This window comes from Elgaria multicarinata, chromosome 13 (assembly GCF_023053635.1).
Source record: "Elgaria multicarinata webbii isolate HBS135686 ecotype San Diego chromosome 13, rElgMul1.1.pri, whole genome shotgun sequence".
NCBI lineage: Eukaryota > Metazoa > Chordata > Lepidosauria > Squamata > Anguidae > Elgaria > Elgaria multicarinata.
Genome location: NC_086183.1, coordinates 19403823 through 19431024, shown reverse-complemented (window position 1 = coordinate 19431024; position 27202 = coordinate 19403823). Strand labels below are relative to the sequence as shown.

Genomic DNA, 27202 nt, shown 5'->3' with positions numbered 1-27202 from the left:
CTTGCACCAAAAGCCCGCCCAGGTTTGTGATGGGGTTAGGGGGAGGACCATGTGCAGAAATGTGGCTAACAGATGTGCAATGTCCTGTGCAATCTCATATAGAGGCTTTTGCACAAGTCTGGGCAAAAGGCTTGGTGTCCACATGTACAGGCAGCCATACCGGGACTGAGGCACCTCTCTAACATCTTCACTTCCACTATGACACTTAAAAGAATTTAATCCAAACCGAAGGCTCCGGGGATATCTGGCTAATAGCACACACCTTCACAACACCATTCCCCCTTCTATAGGGAAACCACTGAAAGATATAAACATGTTTCTTACCCAACCCTCTTGAGACTCAATGCTTCTCAGCTGGCGTACAGATTGCTGGAGTCAAGAGAACTTAAAAGTGATGGGCAGACTCAAAAAGAGGAACTATGGAAGGCCAGGCCTGACTAAAGTCAACAGGGAATCAATGTGGCATCTTTTCCTGATGATGTACTTCCAAAAGACAATCTTTCCCACTATGGAAGATGGGGGTGCAAAACGAATACTCACCCTCCTTCAAAGATCTTGATCCTGGCTGGCTCCCCTCTTTTGGAAACAGGAATGTCGTCTTCCACTTTCCCTCTTTTATCCTCTTCCTTATCGGTCCTCATTACATCTTTCCGACTTTCACTGGGAAGGGGTGAAGGCAGATGAACCTACCTCCCCAAAAGATCAAAGTAATGGTTGATTATTATCCTTCAACGAAAGGACTGCTCATGAACACAGAACCCTTGGATGAAGTTTCTCCAAAAGGAGGAGGAGGAGGAGAAGGAGGAGGAGAACAGCAGGCAGCCACTTGCTGCTTTGGTGACAGCATTTATATAAGCCAAAGCACGCAACCTTTTCTGCCCCAATGGTAGCATTGAATGTCTGCTGGGATAAAGGGCTGCACATGTATTTGTGCGTATGCACATACATGCCGTGCATATGTGTGCGTGCAAACACACAAATATATGCACATCAATCCATATACAACTCACTCACTCACACTTCACACAAATCCACACCATTCACTCATACATTCATGTACACACACACACACACACATGCACCCCAATCACTCCAATCCAGTTCCTGCCCAGAGGCATGGCACCTGCTTTGATCAGGTAAAACCAACACACCTGCATTGGGGAAACAACGTCTGTTTTTATGCTTTTGATGGTTTTAAATTTTGTATATTTGTTTTTAAAGTTCCATGTTTTAACCTTTGTAAACTACCCAGAAAGCTTCAGCTATGGAGAGGTATACAAATGTAATAAATAAATAAATGAATAAATAAATAAATAACATCCTAACATTACAGGATTACAAGCAATGAGGGAAGCTTGACTGTATATAGAGGTTCACAGACAGAAGAGTGGGTACCAGGTTTTCTCCTCTCCTACGTTGTGAACAGCCAGTAACAGGGAAAAGGGGCAGGGGTGAGATGAATAATTAGGTAAACTGGTGCCCAGGAATACCTATCATCAGGCAGACCAACCTGGTTCCCAGTGTGTACTGGTCACATAACAGTGGGATTAGGCTTGCCATGTCATTCAAACCCAGGCATGGAGACTTGTTGCCACCCAGAATCCTAAGACAGACAATGTTCACACAACACACTACCCCACACTCAGCGGTTGAATGTGCCTCACTGTTGTACCATAGGTTATCATGTTGTCTAAATGCAGGTCATTTTCTTCAGAGTGGCATGTTAACCATGTAGTGTGGCTTGTTTTTCTCGAACAAGTCACCTTGAGAACCCACGGTTTGTTTTCAGGTTGTCCAGGGTTGTTGACATGCTGCCCTTGCATGGTTAACAAGCCACCCTGTGGAAAACATACTGCATTCTGACAACACGATAAACCATGGTACAACAACAATGCATGGTTCAACAACAACGTTGTTTGATATTTTGAATGGTTTTAACTTTTGTGAACCGCCCAGAGAGCTCCGGCTATTGGGCGGTATAGAAATGTAATAAATAAATAAATAAATAAATAAACCCACACTCAACCAGTGAGTGTGGTTTAGCATGCTGTGTGAACTCAGCCAAGAGTTTCTGGGTGGCTTGTTACTCAACAAACCACCCTGGCCAGGTTCACATGACACAACAAAGCTGTGATCCCCAGGGTAATTGTGCTAATCTCCCCAGCACACAAAAGTCACACATGGTGGAGAAAATAAGCAACTTTGGTTTATCTACCCAGACGTGATTTTGCAAACTGGGCCTGTATAAGATAATAGTCTCTACAGGACAGAGAAAGCACGTACATTTATGAGGTTGGTTAAATCTTTGGAACCCTTCCGCCAAACAATCTGGAATCCATCTAAAACTTTCTTCCTGCAGTGATATATTTTTAGCATTTTTTCAAGTTAACCAGTCCAGCAGATGATCACCCCAAATCTTGTGCCAAGAAACCACCCGTCTTTGACTCCCCCCCAAGTGGTTCTAAGCATTTGGCCTTCTTTTCATCTCACTGGTAAACACTCCATATTGTCTTCAGCCTAAACACAGAGAGCTTTTCTCCAGGGCAGCTGTGAAATGCTATGATTTCTAGCGTGACTCCGTAAACTGGATTCTGTTTACACCGGACTGATTTGTGCTGCATGAGGCCCTGCTAAGCAGCATGCAGTCTTGGATCTGGGCTCCATAACACTACCTCAAAAGAATTTTAATGCCATGAAAATCTGGGATGACATTACAAAGCTGTGAGCTCACGGGACACCTTCCTCGCCTTGGCCCACCTCCATTTTGTACTGCATGATCAAAATTCAAAGATGTCTACCTCTTTCCTATTGAACATTAGTAATTGATGTGGGTTGCTGGGAATTTTTAAATTGGAAAATTGTCTAGAAAACTTTCCTATGCAAATTAGGATAATTGACATAGGGTATTTTGCATCAGAACCTTGTCAGTTTGCATCGGGAAAGTTTTAGATGTCCTAAAGCATGTTTATCTTACTTGCATTTTGTAAACAACAAGGCTTTAAAAAGTATGCCATGTTATGGTTTGAGTGCAAATTTCTATGCACAAATGGGAGTCTTGCACTGCTTTCACATTGTTGTGTGGGGCATCTGCTAAAGATATTTTTATTTAAATTAGCTATTCCTGAATCACTACCCACAGTTTTATTGATACAACTTGCTATTATTTTTTTAAAAAAATCTTTTGTATTTAGATTTTCTCTCCTCCTTTATTGTTCACCATCCAGGAACCATTTTTAGATACAGAGGAGTTTATAAATAAGTAAAGAATGGATCGGAGCAACTGGCAATGCCAACTCAGTAGGCTCACGTGTGTTTTCCTCTGAAAAATCTCAACACTAGGTTTATTTTGGGCAACATAGCTGGTGTTTTGGAGCAGGGCCTATGGCCAGATGCTGTTGAATAGGGTGACCACATGGAAAGGAGGATAGCGCTCCTGTCTCTTTAACAGTAGCACAGAAAAGGGAATTTCAGCAGGTGTTATTTGTATGCATGCAGCACCTGGTGAAATTCCCTCGTCACCACAGCAGTTAAAGCTGCAGGAGCCCAGAAAGAATGCCCAAATGCAAAAGACGGCAGAGCTCCTGCAGCTTTAACTGTTGTGATGACGAGGGAATTTCACCAGGTGCTGCATGCATACAAATGACACCTGCTGAAATTCCCTTTTCTGTGCAACTGTTAAGGAGACAGGAACCCTGTCCTCCTTTCCACAGGGTCACCCTACTGTTGAACCACAATTCCTGTCATCCCTGCCTATTGGCCAGGCTGGCTGAGGCAGATGGAAGTTGGAGTCCAACAACAGCAAGAGGTCACCGGGCACTTCTCCGGAGAGAGGAAGGCGATCACCGGCGTGAAGATGCTTGTACCAACCACTCCTTAAAAGCACGAGAGCACCTGTGTCAAATTCTTGCCCACAAAAAGGGTAAAAGGAAAATCAAATTTCCTTACCTCGGACATTTTGGGATTCCTGGAACTTGAGGGCACAAGCCTCCCTGCCTCTGGACGTAGAGCAGTAGCCATGGTGTAGGTCTCTTTGCTCACCTTTTGCTTGGAGTGCAGGAGTGAGAGGGCTGCTTTAGTGGATATACCGGGGAGGTTGGGATTATACAAACTAACGCACCAACTGGCGTACACCGAAGACCTTCGGTCAACTTGCTGGATGTGATTTGGCTTTATGTAATTTAAATAGCACCAACTGACATTAGTAGTTGTATGGAGACTGGGGAACTGAAGTACCTTCTTAACATCTCTACCGTCTCGCGGCTTCTTTGAACTTTGAGCAGCCTCGGAGGAGACGGCTGTGCTGGGAGGGCTTGCCGCAGAGGGTTCCGCCGGCTCTTTGGAGTCTTCCTTCTTTACCACCTGAGGGGAGTCCTCGCTTCGGAGCTGCTTGCCAGCCAGCTGCTCATATTCCTCTGGCGCCTCAAAGCTCGAGGCCTCAGACTGCAGCAAGTCAGGCCGTAAAGCACCCCGGGCTTCCTGTGGCTCCGAGGGTTCAGGCGATATGTCGGGGGTCCTTTCTGCCTTGGCGGTCCTTTGGTTGTACTTCTTCCCTTCCACTATTGCACTGGGTGTCGCCACGATTTCCAACTTCTCCTCTGTTTCGGAGAATTCTTCTTCCTTCACTCGTTTCTGCTGCTGGGTTTCCATCGTGAGCTCCAAACTCCCGGCCGGAGACAGCATCCGCTTGCTCCCTCCGGCCGTGGAGGGACTCCCTTCAAGACCCAAGATGCTTTCGGAGGCAGAGCCCAGGGGAATGTAACTTTTCCTTTCCGACAGGGATAGCGGCAGTCTCAGGTAGGGAGTCTGGAACAAGGACTTCTGCTCCTCGGTGATCATCTGGGCCAAATCGAGACCGATTCCGTGAACGTTAGCAGTGCAGACCAAGGTCCCCTTGGCCTGATAATCATCAAATTTCGGCAGGATGATGGAAGAGGCACTGCAGTGAGACTGAGTGACCAGGATTTGAGAGAGGGTGGTGTACATCGCGCTCCCGTAGGATGGCATGTTCGTTTGAATGCGGACCGGGACGACAAGGGACACCACAGGCTCAGAGCATGCGGGCACCACCAGCTGAGAGATGGAGACAGAGGCAGAGGGACTGTTTGGCCGGGTCAGAATATGCAATCGGCTCTCTGAGCCATAGTCTATGGATGGGGAGAAACCGGGGCTTCCTGTTGGCGGAGAGAGGCTGGATTTGAGCTGGGGCAAATGGGCACCAATCTCACTTGGCAACTGGAGAGCAAGCTGGGACTGGAGAGGCAGAAAAAAGGCGGAAGGGAGCGTCGGGGAGCCTGGGTAGTGTACGGGGAAAAGAGACGGGCTCTGCCTGAGTGCCACATCGCCTGGGTGTGACATCAGCGGAGGGGCGATGTGGAGTTGGCCCGGGTGCAGCAAAGCGTCCTGCAGAGGGAGATCCGCGCTCTGAAAGATGGAGTGAGGTATCTGCGGAATGGAATACTGAGCCGAGAAAATGTCCGCCAAAGCCTGGGTGGAGAACAGCTCAACGGACTGTCCCGATGGCGGCAAAAGGTGCTGGAATGGCAAGAGAGAGATCTGCGGGGTCATGTACTGCTTTTCGTGAAGGGTCAGCTGCGGGGCAGGGTGGTGGAACACTTGCAGAGCTTCAGTGTAGGGATGGGGGTAGGTGGGCTCGGAGCAGTCTTTTGGCTGGCCTTTGTCAGCTGGGTAGCTCCTGTGAGAAGAAGAGGAGGAGGAGAAAGAAGAAGAGGAAGAGGAAGGCGGCTGCTGATGGGGCTGGCTCGCGGCAGATTTGCTGGAAGGCTGCAGCGATTCTTCTGTCTCTGTCCCTCCTTTAGGGGCCGAGTCCGGTTCATGCTCCGGATGCCTGGTGAGAGATGCCTGTCGGACCAGAAAACACTTCCTCCTCTCCAGTGGTGGTGGCGGCGGCGGCGGCGATGTTGTTGGAGGGTGGGACGCGGACGCAGGAGAGGACGATAAGCTCCCGTAGTCAAACGACTTGCTACGGGTCTCCGACATCGGAGAGGAGTGGGAGACGTTGGGCGTCTGCTCGGAGGCAGATCTCCGCATTTCTCGGGAAGGGTGGTGGTGGTGGTGGTGGTGGCTTGGCACCATTAACATATGTGGGCCGAGGCCAAGAGGCTTCGTGTGGGATTCTGAGGGCTGGGACACGGCTTCCTCTCGCTCAAACGACGTTGAGCGGCTGGAAGCATGGGAGATGTTGCTTTCCTGGCTTGGGCTTCTGACCGACTCAAAACTGGACTCTCCAGAAGACTGAGCCATTTCTGCTAGCCGTAGCCTCTTCTTTTTGGGTGGCAGTTTCTCCGCAGGAAGTTGGGAGAGAGACTGGCTCCTCTGTGGCCACTGAAACTCCTCGGTCTTTTCTGGCTCTTTCGGGGGAGGCTCGGGCTCCATTTCTGGCCTGTCGGGCTCTTCAGTGACCAGAATCTCAGGGACTTGGATGTTGGGTTGTCGCACAAGCTTTGGCTGCAGGGAATGAGGTGTCCGGCCATGCTGGGTTGCCGGTTGTGATGCATATGGCAACAGCAGCTTTTCCTCTCCTTCTAAACCACTCAGCTGTTCTATGGAATCCGACTTCTCGAAGGAGCTCGTGTGTTGGATGACAGAGATCTCCTTCGAGGTTGTTCTCCTATCCTTGCTTTCTGTACCAAAAGATGGTTTTGTAGCCCTGGGGTGAAAACTTACACTGATGTCAGAAAGTGGCACGGATTGACTGGGATCTGCTGGTGGCTTAATGGACTCAGGCATGAGGGTCAAGGCCACATCCGTGGATTTTAAGCCACTAAACTGAGCAACTCGGCCAGCACTGGAGGAGGAGGTTTCAGTCAACTCAAAAGCTGGGGGGTCCTCATCATCCCCAAGACTCTTTTCTTTACGCCTCTTCCTGAGCGGAGTAAGCTCTAAACTAGCTCCCAGCTTATAATGCATCATCTGCGGCCAGGGATCGGATTCCATGAAACCTTTCTCCGCTTCCGAGGAGGGATGAGAACTGGAAGCACGAGGCTTGGCAATCTGGAGTTCTGAACAATAATACTTTTTGTGGGCCTCGTAATTATCCCGTTTCTTGTACCGAGCCCCGCAGACATTACATTCATACATAAAGCCTTTGGCTTTTGTGCCTTTCCTTGACTTTTTGGTAAGCTCACCCTCCTTGGTCTCTTGCTCCTCCGTCGGTTTGGAGACGCTTTCTTTGCTCGCGGGGCTGACCTCCTCCGAACTGTACTCCATCCCCAACGGCAGCTCAATGGCGGGCTGCCGTTTCAGCATTCGCGGGTGGGAAGACACCTGGCTGCGGCTTGAGACCTCCGACTCGGCGACGTGGTCGTCAAAAGAGTAACTCCCTCGAAAGGTGTGCGGGGAACTCATCGTGCACGCAGCTGAAGGCATGGAGTGGCTCCGTAGGAGAGGCACGGTCTCTGTGGCACTGTGGGATTGCTGGAGTGATAGCAATGATTGTTCAGGCTTCATCTTCTCTACATGGGCCGTCAACGGCTTGGACGAATCGAGTTGGCCGCCGGGTTTGATTTCTAATTGAAAGGGCTCTCGGTACACGCCAGACTTGGGGGATTCGATACTGCTGCGTCGAGACAAAGAACTTCGCCTCGGCTTCACGCTATCGATTTCACTGGTATCCACAACGGCTTCGTTAATCGTTATCAGCTTGGTGATATGTTCAATGACCTGCGTTCTAGGCACAGACAGAGGGACCGTGCTCGGTTTCTCTTCGGCCGACACCTGGGGAAATTCCTGGGTGGCGGCTGCGGCTAACATGGCGCTCCGTTGGCCAATCCTCCCGCATTTGCCAAAAATAATCTCGGCATAAGATTTTGCATTGGTGTTTGGCGGGCTGATTTGCTGCTCGGCGCTCTCGGACCTGGAGAAATAGCCCGATTCGGTGCTGCCTTTACTGCCGGGACTAAGGAAAGCCTGCTCCTCAATCACCTTCTTCCTTTCACTCAGCCGGAGAGCCAGCTTCTGTTTGATAGTGTGGGTTTCTTCTGATTTATGACTTTGAGCATGCTCCAAAGCTGGCTCCAAAAACTGGCTGCTGTCGTCAAGAGACTGGGACATGCTTGACTGGGAAAAAGAGCAGCTCTCCTGGCTAGAGCCCTGGCTTCCTGCCCCGTACAACATCGTTTGCTTTTGCCTGGGTGACAGTTCCACCAGGTGGCCAGGGGCGCTCTTGGTCTCCTCTTCAGAATCCGTGCTTTCCCCTTCGGTAGGCTCTTCAAATTCCTCCCCGACCATCTTCTCCATTTCTAAGCTGGAAGGATACAACTCTGTGCCAGCCCCCGAAGACAGACCAGCCTTGATTCGGTGAGCGTGAGACTTCCGGTGCTTATACAGATTGCTCTTGGTTTTGAAGGAGAAGCCGCACGGAATGCATGGGTAGGGCCTCTCCCCTGTGTGGGACCGGATGTGTTTCTGGAGGACGCTGGGCTTGGCGCAAGGCCGGCTGCAGTACTGGCAAATGTACTTGCCCGGTTTCTGGGGTTTCTTTTCTTTCTTGTGCCCTTCTTCAGAGGGTTTTAAGGACACCTGCGAAGCACGAGGGGCGTAGACCTTTTGAACAGAGGGCATGTCCTCTTCAGGATGGATGGAGGAGCGGGATGGTAAGATCCGGCTGTGGCTGGCATGAGGGCCAGAGGATGGAAATGAACTAGAGGGAACCGCCCGTGGTGGATCAACTAGCTGCCAAGTGGTGCCCTCAAGGACGTGTTCCTGTTTCCGGGGGGGCATGTATGCTGGCGACAGAGGCAGCTGCTGAAGCTGGGTAAGGTGGGATGGGTGTTCGAAAGAGGAATGCTTGGCTTGCGTTTGTCCCGCCTTCTCCTGGGCCTCCTCCCTGGGAAATCGCTGCTGCGCTGCAACGTCCTTCGCGGAACCGCTCGGATATGTCGCCGCGGACGAGACGCTGCCTTGGAAAGCCTCGCCTTTCACCAGCCTCTTCCTCAGACCTTCCTCACCCTTCTTTGTGCTCTTCTGGCTTTGTTCAGGATCCATGACCTTAGAAAGGGGAGCGGGGCGTCGAGAATGCTACTCGGGGAAGGTGTCAGCAGGCTTCATTTACAACGCAGGAGGGCCTTCTCTGCAGCTCCCCGGCTTGGCCTGCATTTGCTATGAAGCCGGCGCTGCCAAAGATTTCAGTGTCGCTAGTTGCTATTCGATTCGGGGGAGCCGGGGGAAGAAATAGGAGGGCTGAGGGTTAACAGAGTTCACACTGGTAAAGCATGACAAGCTACTTCAAAGCAGGAAAACGGTCCAAAACTTTTAGTCCAAATATTTTCCTTGTGGATTTTGTCGAGGCTTTAAACCGGGCCATTTTCGCACCGTTGATGGTGGCAAGACTTCAAAGACGAGAAGCAACCGGCAAAGTGTCTCTTGTTCTTCTCTCATGCAAAGCTTTGTAAACTGAAGACTCCCATGCTCCTCTCGTAACCAACTTTCCCCTTGGCTTGTAAAAACAACAACGGAGGACTCAGTAGGATGGTGGGGGGACGCGTGCGAGCGGGTCTCTCTTTGCCTTTCCGTTCTTCCACTTCGGCCTTCAGAGACCTTGAAAAACGGACCGCTCACATTTCTGAAACGACACCAGTCAGTGAAAGGAATACACAGATTACTGCAATTTGAAGTCCCCGTGTTTTAAGCAATTCAGTATTCAGATACTTTTATTCCTGCAAAAGGAGGGGATGGGGAGGAATCCAGTCCACGTGATTTACCTGTGTGCATCATGAATTGTGCATCTGAACTTCAAATGGAGGTCTAAACAGTGGAGGCTGGTGGCTCCGATGTCAGTGGGGTGGTGAATATTCTTTGGGTTTCAGTCTGAACCAGTCAGAACTCTAAAGGGGTTATCGTAGGTGTGAAGCATCCTGGATAGCTCTTTTAGAGTTACCACTACACTGACATCAGAGTCCCCAGCCTCCACTGGGTCTAAATTACAGATCTCGCCAGAGATCCATGATCACATCTTCCAAGCGTTTCCCAGGAAGCTTAAAAAGCAACGCTGAAGTATGGGATGGGGAGATGTGCTCAGACCGGTCACCCTGGTGCAAGGGGACATTCAATCTATCCCTTCCTTGCTGTTCTTTGCATGAAATCTCCCCTCCGCTAAGCTGCGAGTAGCCATGCCAGAGAGAAAAAGGAGAGAGAGAATCAGGTACCCTTACTGTGTCTGTTTCCACACCCAGCCGAGTTATTAGCACCTTTGGGCAAGGATGCGTATGTATTTCAACAGAGGAAACAGAGAAGGGGGAAAGGGTTAAACAACCTCTTCACTTCGCATGCATCAACTCCTCTCCCTGAGTTAAGAACATTAGAACATAAGAAGAGCTCATGCTGGATCAGGCCGAGGGCCCATCTAGTCCAGCACTCTGTTCACACAGTGGCCAATCAGCCATCGACCAAGGATGAACAAGCAGGACATGGTGCAACAGCACACTCCCACCCATGATCCCTAGCAACTGGTGCACACAGGCTTATTGCCTCGAATACTGGAGATAGCACACAACCATCAGGGCTAGTAGCCATGGATAGCCTTCTCGTCCAGGAATTTATCCAGCCCCCTTTTAAAGCCATCCAGATTGGTGGCCATCACTACATCTTGTGGAAGTGAGTTCCATAATTTGACTATGCTCTGTGTGAAGAAGTACATCCTTTTATTTGTAACTTTAAAAAGGAACACAGGGAGGGCCAAAATAATTGTGCTATCAATTAATTAATATTAAATGTGGCATTAATTAGGGCCAAACTATATTGACATTAATTGTGTGAATGCAGTTGACATGCATTTAAAAAGAAAAATGTATATAGCAGCCACAGGGAGGTCTGAGCATCATCAGAACAACAGGGGTGGTTTTTTTTAACCCTTTACCTCCACCACCAATGTCCCCAAGAAAATCACCCCTATTTGTACTGGGAGGGAACCTTTTCTATCAACAATAGTGACTTTCCTTCCAATGCAAATAGTAGCTCTGTGCGTGTGTGTGCACCTGTGTGTGTGTGTGCGCGCACGTGTACACACACACATATATGCACTGATTTTCAGCAGCACATGGTGAGGGAAGGGTTAAACTCTCCCCTCTCCCTGACCTGCAGGTCTGATGCTGCCCAGATGTGTGTGTGTGTGTGTGTGTGTGTGTGTGTGTGTGTGTGTGTGAATTACCTTCACACAATTATCGGACCTGGCTTCTTATTTGCATCAAACAAGTTTTGTTGCAGCTTAGCTTTTGTTATTACATATATTTTTTTGTTAAAAAAGCAACTGCATAACGCAGCAGTAGATGTACTTCAGAAATCATACGTACCCAGGATGACCCAAGTCAATAAATGGTCACCATAACAACATACTGCATTTTATTTAACAAAATTAATTCTCTCTCTCTCTCTCTCTCTCTCTCTCTCTCTCTCTCTCTCTCTCTTTCCCCTCTCTCTCCTGCAGCTGCTGTAAACCAAGACTTTATCAGCTGGACATTTGCATTTATCATTTAAGTTTTCTGATTAACATGAGAAACATTATCCAACAAAGCAGCAAATAGACATTCTCTGGGGCTTGCATAAAAAATGTAAGTAACAAGGAAGATAACAGGTAATACACAAATACAGAATCTGATCTCATAGTCAGACTTATGAAATCAGACTTCTAGAGCCCCTGTCTGCACATGAGTAAACCTCATTAGGATGGGTCTGTAATGGACATTTTGTCTTTGTTTTAACACATGAGGTTTAAATATCTTTCTACTTAATTTCTAATCAAATGCAGATTGAATAAATGACATTGGCCCCGTTCAGACAACACGCTAAACCATGCTGCTTAACCACAAAATGGTTAATGGAAATTCTGTTAACCATTTTGTGGTTAAGCAGCATGGTTTAGCGTGTTGTCTGAATGGGGTCACTATCTGAAACCGAGTAAGACCATTGGTCCATCTAGAACAGTGGTGTTGAGCCTCTTTCAGCTGAGGGGATGGGAGGGATTCCATTTCAGACAAGCTCTCTGGGTGGGGTTTAAGGAAAATGGGTGGAGTCACTAACACAAGGTCTAGGCCCCAAGTACCAAACACCAGCACATTTGTAGCTTACAGCTCTTACTGCCAGTAACTAAGCCTTAGGAGAGGCTGTGAAGGTTTGGGATCTACAGAGCCAAGGTAATTAAAAAAGCAGGCCTAGAGGCCTGGAGTTTTCTGTTGGAAGGGGGTATCCCTGAGAGGAGTAGTTTCATTTCTCCAGTTAAGTTTCATTTCCATGGGAACTTTACTTTCGGGTTTTGGGGGAAGAGGGAATAAAAGACAGTTCAAAGCAAGGAGCAGACCAAAGCCAAAGAAAGACCAGAGCTTATGGAAGGAGCAGAAAGAACTTGCAATTCTTTCAACTTTTATTTTCTTTTAATGCCTTTGTATCATTCCACTCTATTGACTACATGCGTTTAACTGTAATTTGCTTGTTTTACTTTACTAGTTAATTGTTGTGCTAAGCTATGAAGGTCTGGAGTGTCATTCACCCCACATCTACAGCCTAAACTCCATCTTACTGGGAAGAGGAAGGTAAAAAGAAGGAAGGTGGGAGGCACAGAACCTTAAACAGTTACTCAGGTTGTCCAGGTCATAGAAGGAAACCGGACAGAGGCATTTCAACTATTAAGATGGGGAAAGAACTGCACAAAAGTCAGGAAACCACCATACAGTGGAGGCTGGTGACTCTGATATCAGTAGGGCAATGAATCCACTCCAGGTTTCAGTCAGAACCAGTCAGCACCTTGGATAGCTCTTTTAGAGTCCCAAATGGTTGTAACTGAAACCCAGAGCAGATTCACCACCCCCACTGACATCAGAGCCACCAGCCTCCACTGCCTCCAAAGGAATGATGGTCAGGAGAAAGGTGGGGCAGCCAGGGTGGAGCCTTCTGTGTTATCAAGAGGGGTCAACTTTTGCCCATGAGCTTGAGGTTCTGCACCCTCCATCTGGATCAGACTTCTCCAACTTCATGCCCCCGCAGATTTGCTGAACGAAAACTCCCGTGGGGATTGTCAGCCAACACATCGGATCGGCACCAGGTCAAGGAAGGCAGGTTGTGATCCATAATGTCTACTCTGAATAGCAGCGATCAGTTGGGGCAGCTACAGAGGCAGAGGGCTGGACCCCAGTTTAAGGAAGCATGGAGTGACCATAGCTTAGTTGTAGAGCATGTCCTTCTGAAGCAGAAGGTCTCCTCTTAAAGGATCTGAAACCAGATGGTGGGAATGTCCCCTTTCTGAAACACTGAAGAGCTACTAAAAGACAAAGGACATACAATATTGGACTAGATGGTCGGTCTGACTTGGAATAAGGCAGCTTTCTTTGTTCCCAAGAGGTTTCCACCCCCCACCCACCCCCACAATCATTTCTGCAAGTAGTTGCTAACCTTCATTCCTTGTCTTGTAATGTGTCATAGATGGTGGCTCCACTCCGACTTCTCCGAGTCCATCATTTCTATGGAAAGACAACGGATTATGCAGAGTTCATTTGGATTTTATACAAACTGCAGGTATTTGGCAAACGTGTGAAGACCAATGGACCGTGCTACACGACAGACAGGTGAGTCCTTCTTGAACTTCGCAAAAAAATGAATTACTCAAATATCCCTAGCCCTAACCACACTTTAAACATGATACATTCATCCCACACATTTGCACACAATCCATGGGGGCGGGGGGTTTGAAAGTGTTGGGTATACTCTTCCTACAGCAGAATTTGTGCTCTCCAAAGTGCTGAAAGGTCATCCTTGCTGTATGGAGATTTGGCAGCTATCTAACCTGGGGTATTCACATGTCCGCTTTTACAGAGGACAGTCCTCTATTTGAAGGACCACCAGTATCCTCTTTTCCTCCCTGTTAAGGCTCTGGCTTTGAGAGATTCGTCAACTTAACCGTCTTCCAGAATTTAAGAAATTCCTTTCCTTAATGTCCTGCTATGAGTCACTGCATTGTAAGTGTTTCATTCTGTTTTTATTTTCATTTTATCTTGTACACCACTCCGAAATTTTCAATGGGGAGCGGTATATAAATATTGTAAATAAATAATAATAAATAATAAAGCCATAAAGACTGATCTCTTCCGGCAGGCCTACCCAATTGAATTTTAAGGTGCCTTTTAATAATGTGCTGCTTTTAATAATGTTTTAGTTTTAAATGTTTTAATTAGTTATATGTATTTTATGGTGTTTGCATTTGTGTTGTACCCCACCTCGATCCAGAGGGAGAGGTGGGTAACAAATAAAATTATTATTATTATTATTATTATTATTATTATTATTATTATTATTATTGAGCTCAGTTATTTGATGAGTCAACGTCAGCTGCAGCAGAGATGGAAAGCTGGGTCATTCCCGCTGCTCTTCTGGGAGAACAGCTCCAGGTGTAGGGTGGCCATGTGCATTCTTTTACAGAGGACCATCCTCTATTTGCAGGTGTCTTCTATTTGCAGGGCTGGCCTGCCCAATTTCTGTTTAAAGATACAGAACTATAAGAATTGCTGTTGGCCATCCACACTGAGGACCTGAACAACAGACTGAACAGGCAGGTGCACCGATGACCTGACACAGGGCTTCCACACTTGAGTGAGAGCTACTGTAATTCTATTGCAATCACAGCCATGATTTCTAAATTTGCATCTATAATATCAATTAGCATATGCAAAATGTGATGCAAATTGGCACCCTCTTCTATAGTGATGCATGTCCTCTTTTTCTTTTTTGGGGTGATGCCCATGTGGCCATCCTGTTTGCTGCTGTACCCTTTTATCTCTGGCTTGATAACAGCAGAGAAACCTGGTCCTTGCCCAAAACCCACATTATGGTACAAAAGGCTACCTGGGGGGAATCTACACTATTGCTTTAAAGCGCTTTATAACAGTTTTTACAACTGTTGGGGCCCAGGACACACTGCACATACAGTTTTCAAAACGTTTTCAAAGTGCTTTAAAGCGCTTTAAAAGCAGTTGTGTAGATATCCCCCCCCCCCCAGGATTGAACAGTTCATAACACTGGCAGCCCGAAATTGTAGCCCAACACATCTGAAGGGCAATCCAAGCTGATGGGGGTTGTTCACTTCATTTGCAACGGCTTTTGAAGCAGAGTGTGTCACTGAACACACTTGAACAGTCCCCTAATAAAGGTCAGTTTGCTACTAACAGCAGTGCAACTTTTTTTCAGCTCAGCCCCCTAGTAACCAATGATCATTATGTTCTGACTTTATGCTGTTAGTTTTACCCTACCCAGTGCCTGTTTACCCTACCCTGTGCCTGTTTGCATTCTCTCCCCCTCCTTATTGCTTTACTATGATTTTAGTAGAATGTAAGCCTATGCGGCAGGGTCTTGCTATTTACTGTTTTACTCTGTACAGCACCATGTACATTGATGGTGCTATATAAATAAATTAATAATAATAATAATAATAATAATAATAATAATGAGGCTTAACCTAATGTAATATTGACTCCGACTGCAAGTTAGAACTAGAGCTGTGTGCAAACGGCCTGCTGAAATTCTCCCCCCTATTTCTGGGCAGGGAAATGGGGGAAATATTTTCAGAGATTTTAACTCAGCTCTAAACAAACACACACACACACAGAGAGAGAGAGAGAGAGAGAGAGAGAGAGACTGGGCACTGTATTCTTGTTCAATCTCATTCAGCAGACTGAAGAAATTTCACCAAAGACTTCCAGAGAGCAAGAAACTCAACTCCAACTACAGTGCAGCAGTCAACACACACACACACACACACCTGCTCCTCTTAATGGCAGGAGAGTAGGGAATACTTACAACAAAGTTGATTATTCTGTGGCTCTAATGGTGTTTGTTCTTTTTTAAATGTTTTTTGCCCAGGGCTTAATTCAACCTGCAAAACAACAAACACACACATACCCATCAGGGGGAAAATGCATTTCAAATGAAACCACATAGGCAAGATTTGGGCATCCAAACAAAACCCTGCCCCAGGTAAGAGCTGTCAAAATACAGGATTGGCTCATCCCGTAGAGAAATGCTTCACTTCCACATGACGAGTTTACTGTCACCGTGAGGTGTGTGGTCACAAACAAGGGCAGGACACTAGGCCTGTCTGCATAAAACCCTCTGATGGGGGCGGGGAACAAATTTATTTATTTATTTATTTATTAATTACATTTTTATACCGCCCAATAGCCGAAGCTCTCTGGGCGGTTCACAAAAATTAAAACCATCATAAAACAACCAACAGGTTAAAAGCACAATTACGAAATACAATATAAAAAGCACAACCAGGATAAAACCACGCAGCACAATTGATATAAGGTTAAAATACAGAGTTAAAACAGTATAATTTAAATTTGAGTTAAAATTAAGTGTTAAAATACTGAGTGAATAAAAAGGTCTTCAGCTGGCGACGAAAGGAGTACAGTGTAGGAGCCAGGCAGACCTCTCTGGGGAGCTCATTCCACAACCGGGGTGCCACAGCGGAGAAACACACACACACACACACACACACACACACACGACTGGCATATAGCTCTGGCCACAGTTTCACATTGCCTTAAACCAGATCGGACAATGGCCAAGTTCACACAATCACAGGGTGGTTAACAAGCCTATTTTGAGGTTAGGGTTCAGCGCCTCAGGTAGGTGCTTTAGAGTTCTGGCTGGTCCTGGATTCACAGCCCCATTGAAATCGAAGCTACCAGCCTCCATGGTGTGTGGGTGTGTGGGTGTGGGTGTGTGGTGTTTAAGCTGTGTGCTCCTGAAACCTAGGCTTTCCTAGGGCCCGCCTTCTCTTTTTCTTTTTAAACAATATTTTCTCTGAGGTAGGTAAAAGTCCGGTGGGGGGCTTTGTATAGCACATTCAGTATAATCAACTTTCTCCTGCAGAATGGAAAAGAATAATTGACTTTCTACCAATGCATTTAATATATATATATATATATATATATCTTCCAGAACTAACAGACTTCTAAAGCAATCCTTAAAACAGTAAAAAAAAAAAAAAAAACCCGCCCTCCACTACACACACTACTTCAAGGTCTGTCAAAACCAGGCAAAATCTCAGGAGATTTCTGGAGTGATGCCTTCACACCCAAAGCTTCCAAGTGTTTTCCTCAGAACCAGTCACGGGTATTATTTATTGTTGCACTGAACATCTTTCAGCTCTTGGGAGCTGCATTACAGCGGTGAATGGGGCCAACGGCAAAAAAGTCCAGGGAAAAAGTACCAAAACATAACAGCATGTTTTTGCTTAAAGCTCTTATTGCCAGTAACTAATGGTTAATGGTTGGGGGAAATGGGGTGGAGTCATTTGGAGAACACCAGAGGGCTGGGTTAGGCCCCTGGGCCTAAGGTTTTCACCCCAGTCCTAAGTGGTATAGCATCACCAGTGCAACATTTTGACCCTATTCAGTTGACACAGTAAGCCACAATGATTAAGCATTTTGAGCTAAACATTGTGGCTTAGTCTGTCATGTGAACCATGACGTAGCATGTTGAGTGAACCATTCCTAACCATGGTTTAAACAGGCTCACTAAGACCATTGAGACATGTTAAGCTATAGTGGTTAAGCAATTTGAGCTAAACATTATGACTTTGTATGTCATGTGAACCATGACTTTGTGGGTTGTGTGAACCATTCCTAACCATGGTGGTTACATAACCACAGTTTAAACAGGCTCACTAACCGTTTGTTGCAAAAGGGTTAATGTCATAACCATGGCTTAGTGTATTGTCTGAACAGGCCCAGTATGGCTTAGGGTGTCGTGTGAATCACGACTTAGGGTTTGATGTGAACTATTCCTAACCATGGTGGCTACATAACCACAGTTTAAACAGGCTCATTAACCGTTTGTTGCAAAAGGGTTAATGTCATAACCATGGCTTAGTGTATTGTCTGAACAGGCCCAGTATGGCTTAGGGTGTCGTGTGAATCATGACTTAGGGTTTGAAGTGAACTATTCCTAACCATGGTGGCTACATAACCACAGTTTAAACATGCTCACTAACCATTTGTTTCAAAGGGGTTAGCGGCCTAACCATGGCTTAATGTGTCATTTGAACAGGCCCTTTGGAAGCTTTGGCTCTGCATGAGCCTGCAAAGACCACCTTTCTCACCTCAGCCAGTGACCATGCTCCTTAATGGGTGCATACATGTGGAGAGACAGTCTTTTTAAAAGCTGCCACTCTTGGCAGCCGGTAATGTGGGACAGATATTCCCCCCCCCATGGAAATTTTTCCAGCGCTTTGCTTATCTGTGGATTTCCCCTCCATTCCATAAGTTTGTTAGCAAAAATGACCATGTGCCAATTCCAAATACAATATTAGACACGCTTGATGGGAGGCGGTTTCAAAACTGTAATTAATATTTTTCAGGCCATTATCTCTAGCGTACAAACATGTCACTGAAATACATCTATGTCTCAGAGTGACATGGAGCTAATGAACAGTGATGGCAAAACTGAGGGTGCCCCCCAACAACCTCAGTGGAAGAGAAGTGAACTCTGTGGAAACAGATGAGTGGTTGTCAGCACAGTTCTTTGGGTTGCTAAAATTAAAAAGTGTGTTAACATTTTTCAGTACCTTTTGTTTGTTCCCCTTAAATTTAAACACTGCAAGTGAAGTGCATGCTGTTATCTTTAAATAAAGTATGCCAATAAAAAAAATTCTATATCATATAACATTTAAATCACAGTACTTATGGGGTATTTTGTTTTAGCTTTGTTGTTTATTAAACACCAGTTAAATAAAACATGCTGGCATGGGGCTGCCTGGGGAATGCTGAGAGTTGTAGGACTTTTTTTCTTTCTGAACATGAATAGGGTTGTGCCTTAAATTAGATCTCTCTGGGGATCTAATTTGTGGCCTTCCACATGTTTTGGCCTACAACTTGCCTCAGCCCTAGCTAGCATAGCCAATGGTCACCCAAGCCCTGCTCTGGGGGCATAAGAACATTTTCCAACACAAATTGAAAATTCCCCGATGCAAAATGTTGTGGACCACCCAGGTAGCTTCAGCTATTGCGTGGTACAGAAATGAAAATAAATAAATAAAATGACCCAATGCAAGGACATTTGCATTGGGGAAAATTCCGATAGAACCCAGAAAGTTTCCTGTGGAACTGACCCTAATTTTTTTATTGGGATATGTTCCGGATAATTTCCCCATTCAAAATGATCTGGAAAACCCCCGTCTTTGCTGGCAGCTGGTGCTCCATCACAGCCAGCTCCTTTTAAAAATAAAACAAAACCTCAGCCTCTTCTGTGGAAAAAGATGTTTGGTTCCACTTCGACAAGTACATTACAAGAGTTCATTTTCTGTACGAACAATCATTTGGAAAGGATGGCTGAGGGAACAAAACCAAAGCAAATGAAGAATACCACCACAAAGCTCCCTAAACCCATCCCCTGCTCAAAGGCCATAGACATCTCCTCCTAAACAAGTACACAAACTCAAAGTGAGTGCTAGGAATAAAATATAAATGCAAGAGATCCATAGGGAGAACGTTGTAGAACAGAATCGTAATGGTATGGCATTGGAAGAGACCTTGGGGTCCAGCTCCACTACTTATCTGGTCCAGCTCCACTACTCAACGCAGTATCCACAAGACAAGCCACTACAGCATCCATTTGTGGTCCAGCCTCTACTTCAAGACATTCTATAAGTGGGGTGACACAACCAAGAAGACTCTCTCTCTTAGGCCTTAGCTAGACCAGGCTATATTCCAGGGCAAACCCCGGGATTATCCCTTTGCGTCCACATGACGCACAGGGGATCCCGGGATCATGGAGGGATCATCCCTCCCTTGCCCCGGGATATAGCCCTCTCCTTTGGGCCCGCTTTTTCCACGGTCCTGGGCTGAGCCCGAGACCACGGAATGTCTGGCCCGTTTCTGCGGCTTGACCCCACTCCATGCAATTACTCACACGGAGCCGGGAGCTGCGCATGGGCCGCAGTAATCCCATCGGGGTTAGGGTGGGGGGGAGCGGGGAAATGAAATGAAATTTTAAAAAGCTCCTACCTTCAGCGCACGAGCATCCGTGCGCTCCTCTCTCTTTAAAAATAAAAAATGGTGGGCCTCTCTTCTTGAGGTCATCATGCCTTACGTGTAAACAGGGGCAAGATCTCACATTAATCCCAATGTGAAGTCTCCCCTCCTCTCCCCCGGAACAAAAGATAGGTCTACCTAAGGCCTTATAGTCACCCACCAAGCTTCCTTTGGCAAGAGTACCCAGAAGAGGGCCTCTGAAGAAGGGTTCAAGCAGGTACATGCAGGAAGAAATATGCCTTTATTTCCTTGATAGCTCCATGGATTTGCTCCATCCTATATTCCACTACTTCAGAATTCCAAATGAACTAGGAGAGTTTGATTCTGGAACTGGAGAATATCAAGCTTCTATTTCTTCTAGTTTATCTGCGCCATATCTCCCCATCTAACTGATGCACATAGATGCATTTCTTTTTTCGTACCGTTATTTTACATACAATCGCATCAAGATTGCTTTTTGTCTGGTGTTTCTCTATTGCACCATGGGCCTTTAGTGTGTAAGTGGATCTGATGAGCTGGACGCTGGGTTTACTCTGTCATTGAGTTTAATTGTTTTTAAACTCTTTTTAATATATTTGCTCATTGTTGTTTTTATCAGTGATTATAAGCCACTGTCATGTCTAACCCTACTGCCCCTGTTTTAGGAGAAGATGTTTCATGGAATCAATCAGAACCAGATTCAGAACTAGAAGACGCAGCGCCAGACACCAGCCAGCCTGTACCAGTTGGGGAGGAAGCTCTCATGGGCGATTCCCCAGCTGGGAGTCAGCCCTCTCCAGAGTTTATCTCCTCAAGGCCAAATCCTACACACTCGGTGGGAAGTGAGCCTTCTTCTGGAGGTGAGCGTCTCAACAAGCTAGCTGATGCTAAGGTCCGCCAGAAGCTCAAATGCACAGGGCAGAAGGAAGGCGTGAGAAAGTTGGTTCAATTACGCCAGAACCTGCCCTCCGCACCAGGCTCTCTGAAGTTATGGGCGTTTGGGAAGTGGCTTCCTATTCTTCTTGAGTGGTCTTGCTTAGTTTGCATAGTTGTGCCTAGGGAGACGTTTCCAAGAGGTTAGCATCTGTTGGGGATGCTTTAGGGTGGATTCCTGCATTGAGCAGGGGGTTGGACTCGATGGCCTTGTAGGCCCCTTCCAACTCTGCTATTCTATGATTCTATGACTCTATTCAGGTAGAAGAGACGTTTGTTGCTTAATAAAAGCTTTGTGGATTACTTAGCAAGCCTCGTCATTGGCCTCCCATCGAAAGCAAGAGTTTTCTGAGAAACACGACAGCCACCTTAAGTGCCTTGATATTTGGTAGAAAGGCAGGGTACAAATTCTATCCAATAAATAAATGAATAAATAAAGAGTGACCCAGAGCAATTCTACAGCGAATGCTCCAGGGCACTGTGGGGAATTTTTAAAAGGCAGGGATACCTGCCCACCACCTGGCACAGGGGATCCAGGACAGATACCAGTGCCAGTGTTCCATGATGTCAGGTGCTGAGGGTCTGATGCCATTCCTATGTTGAATGATGGAAAAATGGGGGGGGGGGATAGATGGGACACATGAGAAGTAAGCAAGGAGGAGTAAAGAGTGACCCCCCCCAAACAATGAAACCTCCGAGGCTTTGAAAGAAAAATAAGATGATGCGTGCTGCCACTGAGAGAAACTCTTCTTTTCCTTACAGTAGTGAAAAAAGGAAAGAAGCCAACTTCTCTGCTGTTGTACCAGGAGTACCATGTACAACAGTTACGGGATGGTCCAACCAGTGGAGGCTGGTGGCTCCAATTTCAGTGGGGCTGTAAATCTATTCTGGGTTTCAATCAGAACCAGCCAGAACTCTAAGGTAGCTCTCCAAGGTGCTGAAACTATTTTGGGCAGATTGCATTACTATCACTATTTGAAGATTTAAAATGTGGAAAAGAAACTAAAGAGCTGATATTGAGTTTGTTGACTGCAGCACGATTGATGGTAGCTAGGAACTGGAAGATTCAAAGGGAATACTTTATTGAAGAATGGTATAAAGAAGTATGGGATATAGCTATTAATGATAAACTGACTTGTAATATTAAGTGGAGAAAAGGCATAACTAAAATAAATGAGTTTGAAGGAATCTGGAAACAGTTCCTAATATTTGTGTTTACTAAGGGAAGTGGGAAGCCGCCAGCAGAAGAAACGATAAGATTTTGGAATCAGGAATAGATCCCGAGGTGGGGGGTGCACTTTTATGTTAAGAACGATTATGTTGTAGTATGATAATTTATAGGTAATATCTATTCAACATATATGTACTCAACGTTTATTCAATGTGTATGTAGCAGTTGTTTGATGTTTTTTTTTCTTTTATTATTGTAATGCTGTATGTTTAATTAATGTAGAAAATAAAAATATAAACCAAAAAAAAAATGAAACTATTTGGGGCTAGGCTGCAGCTGCTTTGATACCTCTTTTAGAGTTCTGGATGGTTCTGACTGAAACCCAAAATGGATTCACAGCCCCACTGAAATCAGAGCCGCCAGCCTCCACTGGGTCCAGCCATGGAAGTGGAAGGTAAATGGAGGCCACTCTGCCGAAAGCACGCTCAAACCTGGATCCTGCCTGCCCTGTCCAATGCTTTCTTCTTTGTGGGGGAACCAAATCCAATATTTTAGGTTGGATGGAACTTTTCTTTGAGCAAGATGAAGAGCACGACATCTGAACTGGCTGGTAAACCGTGCAATATTTCTTCCGTAACCGCCAAGCAAAACAGCTTGTGAAATTAAAATCACCGCCACCGACAAGACCGGAGGAATATTGGGATGATAAAAACCATACAGCAGTCACATTTAAATTCATATCCCATCTCAAGTAACCCATTGCCTTTTGTCACATTAAGGCGAAAAGCAGAATCAATTAAAACCCAGGGAAAAAATAAAGCAGAAAACAGCCACCAAGGTTCTTTTATGGCCTCACTAAAATGACAAAGTGTTTCTCTCTCAAGCTGAAGTTCTCCTAATGCCTCCCATTTGCCAGGAATACAGATATAGAAAGGGGAAGTGGTATGAATGCTGAGGTAAATATCTAAAATAAAATAAAATGTAGCAGCCATGGGAGCGTCTTCTACAAACTTGGGATGGTACTAAAACCAGGATTATTATTATTTTTTAAATAGATTTTCTTTTTTATTGTGAGTATCAAGGTAAATATCAAGGTAAATGCTGAGGTAAGTATCTAAAATAAAATAGAATAGAATGTAGCAGCCATGGGAGGTTCTTCAACAAACTTGGGATGGTACTAAAACCAGGATGTGTTAAATGCTATGACTTCACAATAACTGAGCAAAATAGTTGCATTTAATTACGACGTTTACATTTCCAAGTTGCTCAAGATGGCACCCCTTAGGTTTTCTACTTTACAGGGTTGTTGGAAGGATGATAGGCTGAGAGGTTCAAGTCACCCAGTGAGCGCTTCATGGCTGAGCGGGGATCTGAACCCAGGTCTTCAAAGTCCTATTCTGACCCTCTAACCAATGTGCCACACACATGAATGCACAGTAACCCATAAACCAGAGGGATCAAACATGCACAGTTATTCTCAGGGTTTCTACAACATGGGGGGGGGTGTTTTGCAAAATTATGTAAATAACTGAAACCACAGGTAAAATTAGCTATGTCTCTTGGTGCTAAATAGATATTACATTTTTGCTTTAGGATACGCAAGCCACATTAAATGTCCTGTCTCCCCAAATTAAAGTATATATAAATTCTCCACAGATTAATGCCTGGCCACGTACCTAGCCTACAGGCAAAGATCATTTTGTTTTTGTTTTTATAAATTAAATTTTGGGGAAGTCATTTTCTCTCCACACCCCACACCCCCTTGTCTCTACAAAAAGATTCGGTAAACCATTTCTGCCACAACAGAAAAGCTGTGTGGCTGTTTATTTGTAGCAAAAGCTTTAAATAGAGTGCCCACTACCTTGTTATAACATTGCTTCACTATTTTGGGACGCGGTGGCTCGAGAAAAGTAATAATCACACTCATGAGTGGCAAATTGTGACAGCTGCAATCATGTACTTAAGTCGGGCTGCTGAAATTCCATTACAACCTTAAAGGCCTAGATGAAGGAATCTTAAAATATATAAACTTCCTCACTTATCAGTCCAGGCAGGCGCTATACGATCTTACTGAAAACACATGCTCCTAGGGCCGGCCCTACCATGAGGCAATGTGAGGCAGTCACTCAGGCAGCTGTTTTGTGGTGTCAGGAAAGGGCATGAAATGATTGATTATTTTATTTATTAGAATTGTATTTTTACTGCAAGTGGGTGGGGTTGGGAGGGGGAGAGGGACTTGTGGGATTTCTCCCTCAGTGCCAGAATAACATGGCTGGCCTTGGATATTATGCATCATGACTGGTGAGGGTGGGGAGAAAGAATGTTTGTCACTGCCCCATCTCAGGCAACAAAGCATTTTGGTCCAGCTCTGCTTTCCCACCTTGAAGGATTGGTTTTGGCTTTTACTCTTCACCCTCCCCCATGAAATGTTATTTTATTTCGAAATAACATTAACAAAATAAAAGCAACAAAAAGAAGAAAAGCATAAACAATAATACATCAAGATCACTAAAACTCAAAGGAATCCACTAATTACCGTATTTCTTCGATTCTAAGGCGCCATCGATTGTAAGACACACACTAATTTCAGTACCACCAACAGAAAAGAAGCTTTGATTCTAAGAAATAATAAACGACCCACGACGCACCCCATTTTTAGAGATGTTTATATGGGGGGGAAAGTGCATCTTAGAATCGAAGAAATACAGTACAATTCTTAGACCATAACTGATGATCTCATGGACCATCTACAATAAAACGACTTAAGTAGAAGCTCAATACCTAATGAAAGGGCAAAAATACATCACTTATACAGCATATAAAAGAAGCATGTGTGAGTGTATATTAGTTTATGTGCATGTGTGTATTAGTCAGAGAAAACGTAGGCAACTGTACTTAGTTGGAATTTGACCAAAACTTTGAAATGCTTCAAAACAGAATATATATATTTAAAAAATGGTGCCATAATCTCTCTCTTAAAGATAATTAGGGATGGGCAAACTCACCCAGGTCCAACTCGTGGGTGAGTTACTTTGGCAGCTGGGCGAGTGTCCAACAAACGCCTGTGTGGGGAGATAGAAGAGAAAGTGCAAAGGCCAGCAGGAACTTTTCTTGTAGAAGCCCCACTACAGTGAGAACAAGCCGGGTGTGGGGGAGAAGCACTGTTCTGCAGCTCCTCTTGAATTGCGTTAGGGCTAAGGTGTTCCATTAGGGCTGGGGTGGGTGAAAAGTGGATCCCTAGGAATTGTAGACTTCAGTGCATGGATTTTGTAAAATCCATTCCATCTGCTTTTCATAGATTGTCCGGCGCCTTTCACAGAATCACAGAATCATAGAATAGTAGAGTTGGAAGGGGCCTATAACGCCATCGAGTCCAACCCCCTGCTCAATGCAGGAATCCATCCTAAAGCATCCCTGACAAGTGGTTCTCCAGCTGCCTCTTGAAAGTGGTTGTCCAGCTGCTTCATTCCGTCAACTGCTCATTGAGTTTTCCCAATTTTCCCGAAAGTGCAAATTTGCATTTGCAGAAATTTGCATTGTGTAGAATGTGCCTCTTCAGCTACATAAGAATTGGAGAACTGAGTTTGCTTTTATTTATTTATTTAAAATATTTGTACATAGCCCGTCATTATCAAATTACAGAATGGTGTACAAATTCTGTATTAAAGCAGCAGCAGCAGCAGCAGAAACAACAACAACAACAACAACTAAAAGTAACAACAAAGAAAGTCTACCAAGCCTGGTATTAAATCAGCAAATGCCTGGATATACAGATAAGTTACAGCTGCCTAAATATCATCAAAATACTGTAGGGGAAGGGAGGAAAACTCCAAAAGTGGGATGCCATTGCAGAAAAGGCTCTCCCCCTCCCCAATTGCCTAATATTATATACTATGAATATATGTTAGTCCCATAGTATTTGTCATGCTTCTCGAGAACTCCTGCTTTTGATGAGAGACAAATGACAAGGCCTGCTATGTAATCCACAAAGCTTTTATTAAACAGCAAACATCTCTTCTAACTGAAGAGAGTCTAATGTCTTGGAAACTTCCCCCTAGGCAAAACTATGCAAACTAAGTGAGACAATTGTCCAACCAAGGAGAACAGGAAGCCCCTTCCTAAACGCCCGTAACTACAGAGAGCCTGGTGCGGAGGCAGGTTCTGGCGTAATCCCAGTCAGACTGACTTTCTCACGCCTTCCTTCCGCTCTGTGCGTTTTAGGTTCCAGCAGACTATAGCATCAGCTAGCTTGTCGGGGCGCCCTCCTCCGGAAGAAGGCTCACTTCCCACTGAGTGTGTAAGATTTGGCCTTGAGGAGATAAGCTCTGGAGAGGGCTGACTTCCACCTGGTGAATCACCCATGAGAGTTTTCCCTCAACCAATGGTACAAGCTGGCTGGTGTCTGGCGCCTCCTCCTCTAGGTCCAAATCTGATTCTGATTGATTACTTGAAATACCTTCTCCCCAAAAAGGGGCAGTAGGGTTAGACATGACAATATTCTTTCCTTATCTTCCATCTCAGTCCTGTGTATTATTATGGATTTTAGGCCATTACATGTCAGTTCTCTATGCTAAAATGTCAGCCCCTCCACTATGAGCCAGATCTCACCTGTGACTACCCAGTGGTCCAACCAAAAAAATTAAACAGCCCAAACAATTATCCTCAGGTCAGGGTTAAGCGCTTTACTCCCCTATTCCATTAGTTGGAGTACCATCGAAATAGCCATTCGGATTGGAGACCCCAATGGTCCTTTGACTCATCGGAACGCTTATGCATGGCAGCTGAAACCAAAAGAGGCATTTTCCGCCCGGCGCAACGCATCAAATGCTTCATCTGCAAGATTTAGTGTCTACCTTTAAATACACGAAAGGGGTTAAACAGCCCAAAAGACTGCTGGGTTCCTGTGGAGGATGACTCACAGGAAGGATGGCCAAGATGCATCTCTATAAAATATTAAAGCTAATAGGCCTCTCTGCCACAGACTGGAGCAATATCCAACAGGGCTAATCGGCCCCGGATCTTCCCTCCCTCCTGAAAGTCGCTAATGGTCCCCAGCAGATGTCAACAATGGATTGCAGGTACC

General features: G+C 45.5%; 2 protein-coding genes across 2 annotated transcripts in view; one reads left to right on the top strand and one right to left on the bottom strand.

Moving 5' to 3' along the window:
* HIVEP3 (HIVEP zinc finger 3) overlaps positions 1-9111 on the bottom strand; it is a 49798-nt gene extending 40687 nt beyond the window's left edge. Inside the window, exons 1-2 of the mRNA XM_063139928.1 lie at positions 3946-9111; positions 541-686 (exon numbers count right to left, since the gene is read on the bottom strand). Coding sequence (XP_062995998.1) covers positions 541-686; positions 3946-9003 — 5204 coding nt within the window. The 5' untranslated portion in view covers positions 9004-9111. The remainder of the gene's footprint in view (positions 1-540; positions 687-3945) is intronic.
* FABP3 (fatty acid binding protein 3) overlaps positions 1-27202 on the top strand; it is a 414574-nt gene that overhangs the window by 92100 nt on the left and 295272 nt on the right. The window lies entirely within an intron of this gene.